This window comes from Hirsutella rhossiliensis (assembly GCF_020360975.1).
Source record: "Hirsutella rhossiliensis strain HR02 chromosome Unknown scaffold00025, whole genome shotgun sequence".
Classification (NCBI taxonomy): Eukaryota; Fungi; Ascomycota; class Sordariomycetes; order Hypocreales; family Ophiocordycipitaceae; genus Hirsutella; species Hirsutella rhossiliensis.
In genome coordinates, this window is record NW_025408691.1 from 109,572 (window position 1) to 113,905 (window position 4,334).

The 4,334-nt window shown below is 59.0% G+C and overlaps 1 protein-coding gene across 1 annotated transcript; it reads right to left on the reverse strand.

Moving 5' to 3' along the window:
- Positions 1-2,658: 2,658 nt before the first annotated feature.
- Positions 2,659-4,125, reverse strand: HRG_11888 (endonuclease-reverse transcriptase domain-containing protein; the record flags this gene model as incomplete). Its single annotated transcript, XM_044870358.1, has 3 exons — positions 2,659-3,723; positions 3,779-3,946; positions 4,000-4,125. 3 exons carry the CDS (start codon positions 4,123-4,125, stop codon positions 2,659-2,661), a joined length of 1,359 nt encoding a protein of 452 aa, XP_044714568.1.
- Between the last annotated feature and the right edge of the window lie 209 nt (positions 4,126-4,334).

The following is a 4,334-nucleotide window of genomic DNA, read 5'->3' on the forward strand; positions in this document are numbered from 1 at the left end:
GTGGCGTGGGCAGATCCCTCCGAAGAAGGAGCTCGCTTTCGCCAGCCTGACGAATTTGTCAAAGTCCTTGCCGATTGCGCGGTTGATGGCTGCAGCCGGCCAAGGTGCAAGCCGCATACGATGCCGTGGCGCAACCTTTCTGCAGTAAAGATGTGTGCTGGCTCTTTCGTCTTCCGCACGAGCACGTCAGTCGCGCATTGTCGTGACCAAACCTTTCGTGGTAGTCAGCAAAATCCCCATGGTGGGTTCTTGCTGCAAGCAAGTTACGAAGCAGGGGCCGAGAGAGCGCCAATTCTGACGGGCAGCTGGTTGTGGCTTTAAGCCTCAGGTCTCTGTATCGCTCCGGCGCAGAGGCTTCCCACCAGGCCTTGAAAGCCTCTTCCGGCTGCTGTCGGGCAATCTTTCGCAGGTGCGCTAGCGTCGGGACGTTATCAGCGGGTTCTGGCAGTGATGCTCCGCCTTTGCCAGAGCATCAGCCTCCTCGTTGCCTGGGATGTCAGCATGGCCGGGGATCCAATGGACCTCCACAGCTCCGTATTTTCGCGCCAAAGATTGAAACTCAAGGAAGACCTCTTGCGAGGAGTCGCTCGGCGTGCCAGTAAGCATGTTGCGGTCGCGAGGTTGTCGAGGCAGACAAAGATGCGGTCAGTTTCTGGAAGGCTCACCGCAGCCTTCAACCCCTCCAACGCACCTTTCGCCTCAGCGTCGAAAATCTCGGCGGGCCCGAGACGGCCCTTGTCGCGCAAGACGGTGGATCCGTCCCGATGAACAACATAGCCATATCCGGCGTGGCCTTCGGTAGAACGGGACCCGTCGGAATAGACGACCAGAGTTCGGGGCGATAGTGCCTGGAGCCAATCGCGAAATTTCTTCGCCGTCTCATTTTTCGATGCACTCTGCAGAGGCGCAGTCTGCTCTTCGACAAATCCGCGCTGCAGCAAGGCAGGCCTTGGGCAGCTTGGTAGCAATTCGTCGGAGCGCCGCAGCCTAGTCCGGAAGGGTTTTGGCTGCTTTTGGTACTTCAGCTTGATCATTTCATTCAGTATAGGGCTTTTGGCCTCGACGTGCGCTTCACGAGCGGATGAGCTTCGTCCAGGGATTTGAGACGCGCAGCAAATGCAGTCCGGCGCGCCTCGAGCAGCAGAGGACCGGCGGTATCCCTGCCTCCCGGTGCAGAACATTCGTTGGTGTAGTTCTCCACACTGGCAGGATAGCCCGAAGAGATGTGTAGAGTGCCTTGCTCATCTTCTTTACGAGGTGTCCGATCCTGGACGGTCCTTCCTTGCCCGGCTTGGTCCAGCGCGGGCGCGTAGAACCAGGATACCAGACCTCCGCCGCGTAGAGCAGCACTGGAATGACGCAAGCGCAGACCGCTCGTCGCACAGCGCTCGGTAGAGGACCATGCCTGGTGTTTGTCAGTCTCCTGAGATGGAAGGCGACTGCTTGCGCTTTGGCCGTCCATTTCTCGACATGAGTCTTGAAAGACAGAGTGCTGTCGAGCCAGACGCCGAGCCAACGCATCGCCCGGCCCGGCCGTTTCTCAAATTCGCCATGGAGCACTGGCGGCGCCGTCTTGGGCGTCGTTCGAGAGAAGTGCATCACTTCTGTCTTCTCAGGGTCGAAGGAGATCCGTTGGCGGCGCCCACGATACAAGCTCACGCACATGATGAGATGCTTCGGCGGACGTCTCATCCAGGCTATCGCCGACGCAAAGGATGGCAGTGTCGTCCGCATAGCCGAAACGCCCTTTGAGCTGCCCAAGCGGTAGATTGGTTCCGTATACAGTAGGAAGAGGATCGGCGAGACTGGCGATCCTGTGGCAGCCCGCACTGGAGAGGCGATGAATTCGTTGCGATATCTTGATAGCGGATGCGTGCCGACCTGTCTTGCATAAACGAGCCGACCCATCGCGCGAGGTTCGGTGGCCACCCTTGCTCCCGTAGGCGAAGGATCAATCTGTTGCGGAGGACTGTGTCGAAGGCGCCCTGAATGTCCAAAGTCACCAATGTTGCAACCTGCTTGCAGGCAAATGCCTCCTCGATGTCATGAATCAAGGCAGCAACGAGATCCACGGCCGATCTCTTCGGGAGCGCGCCGGCTTGTTGTGGGTGTAGTACGCCGAAATGGACCGAGGCCCACGCTAGACGCCGTGCGATGAGCCGCTCGAGGCCCTTGCCGAGACAGGACAAAGGGAGATGGGGCGCCAAGCGCGGGGTGTAGAGAGATCCCTGCGCCCCGGCTTGGCAATCATGACCACTTCTGCTTCTCGGAAGGGCTTCGGATGGTGGCCAATCCTGAGGCAGCCTTGATATAGCTGGTGGACGAGACTTCCGATCGCATGCCAGACAGCGCGGAGCATCCGCACCGTAATATTGTCGGGACCAGGGACGTATTCCCGGTGCGTAGCGTGGCGTCGCGGGTCTCTCCGGAGAGACTCGGTCGGTGAAGGGTATCGTCCTATCTGTGTTCACGGAGATCCACGGATCTGGGATGTCGTCGTTCGCCGTGCGCCGTTCCAGAGTGGCTTGTCGCAAGGCGGTGGCCTTTTCAGCTGCGTCTCATACACTCGGTCGTCAATTTGCAGGAGGAGCTTGAAACGGACCTGGAGACTTCAGCCAGCGGACCGCCCTGAAGACGGAGGCGCTATCGGTGAAGCTGTCAATCGTTACGCCAGTAAAGGCGCTTGGCCCGGCGCACCACGCTATGGAGCTCCTCTTGGCTAGCTGTACTTCTCGGTCGAAGCCGAGAGTGAACTCTCCTCCACGCGCGGTAATTGGCCGCCGCCTTTGCGCATTCTTCAGTCCACCACCGCGCACCATGCGTAGTCTTACGGGCAGGTCGACCGGCAGCTCTGGCTGCACAACCAAGAAGGTTCACGAGCGCCGACGCAAAGCTGTCGAGCTCGGAAGGAGATGCCGTGGTGATCGGGATGAAGGCGGCACCGGCCTCCACTAATTCAATGAATCGCTTCAATTCCTCGTCGGAGTTGAGATGGATCTTTCCTATTGGAAGGGGTGCCAGAACTTGTCCTGGCAGCGTGATACTAAGGGTAAAATGATCGGAGCCGGTTGCTAGATGATCCTCGACAACAGCGTCGGCCAGAGGTATGTTGCAGAAGGCGAGATCAACCGTATTGCCGTGTGCGTTGGTCGGGACATCGACAGGATTCAGTAAGCCGAGTCGATTGTCCATTGCCCAAAACGCTATTTCTTCGCCGCGGTCCTCTCGTCGACCGGCCTGCCAGCTGGGATGTTTGGCATTGAAATCACCAGCAACAAGACACTTGTCCGGTACGGTCCACTGAAGCAAGATTTCAAGGGCTCCGTCGTGGTACGGCTGCCGATAGAAGTTGACGACTGTTATGCCGTTGACGGTGAGCCAAAGGATGTCACGAGTCGCCGCAGGTCTCTTTTGATCAGCGACGAGACCTGCGGAACGCCGGACGTATGTCATGACTCTCGGGCGAGTGTCGCGGCCGTCCCAGTCGTTGACGGGTGAGAAGGTGTCGTAGGCCTGATGCGTCTTAGTGAGGCATCGGCCATCTTTCAGTCCTGTCCATGGCTCCTGCAACAAAATAATGTCGTATTGTTCCGAGTCGGCCAACGCAAGGGCACAATCGTGTGCCGGCGGAATCTTGCCTACGTTGGCTTGGAAGATTCGCAAGATCCTCCTATCGCTTCGATTGCGTGGAAAACAGCGAGGCATTAGGGTAGCGTCACAGGACTAGTGCGTCGTTTCTTCGATGGGACGACAGGGAGGAACTGGTCGCCGTCCTTACATGCGGCGGCGTTGTGGCCACAACGATGCATGGGGTTGACGGCGCGGCTGGCTCGTAAATGGCGCCCATGTCGGAGCTTCCATCTCCTCCAGCTGCCCGCGGCGCCGTTGACTCAAGGAGTATCTGCGGCCTGCCAGGGCTCTGATCAGACTGGTCGGACACTCTGGCCTTTGGAGTCTGCCGCTTCTGCTGCGCAGAGGCTGAACTCCCATCTGCCGTACCAGGCTCTTCTCCTCCTTCGTCAGGCGCCGGACCATGCCGTGAACGCGCTTGGGGCGGGCAGGGCATTTGGGGTCATCCGCGCAATGGGGTCCAGGCAGGTTGGCCACTGCTCGAAGGCGGGGCATTCTTGGGTTCGATGGGCGGTTTGCCACAACGCCTGCAGCGCGCCGTTCGATCGCAGCTGTGTCGAGCGTGGAAATCCCAGCACTTGTCACATTGGCTAGGAATGCTGGGCTTGTCGATATAGCGGGCGAACCGGCTGGCGCCGAACAGTCGCCAGGGTCTCTGCGTGGGTTCCAGGAAGGATACAATAAGGGTCTTGGTAGGCATATCG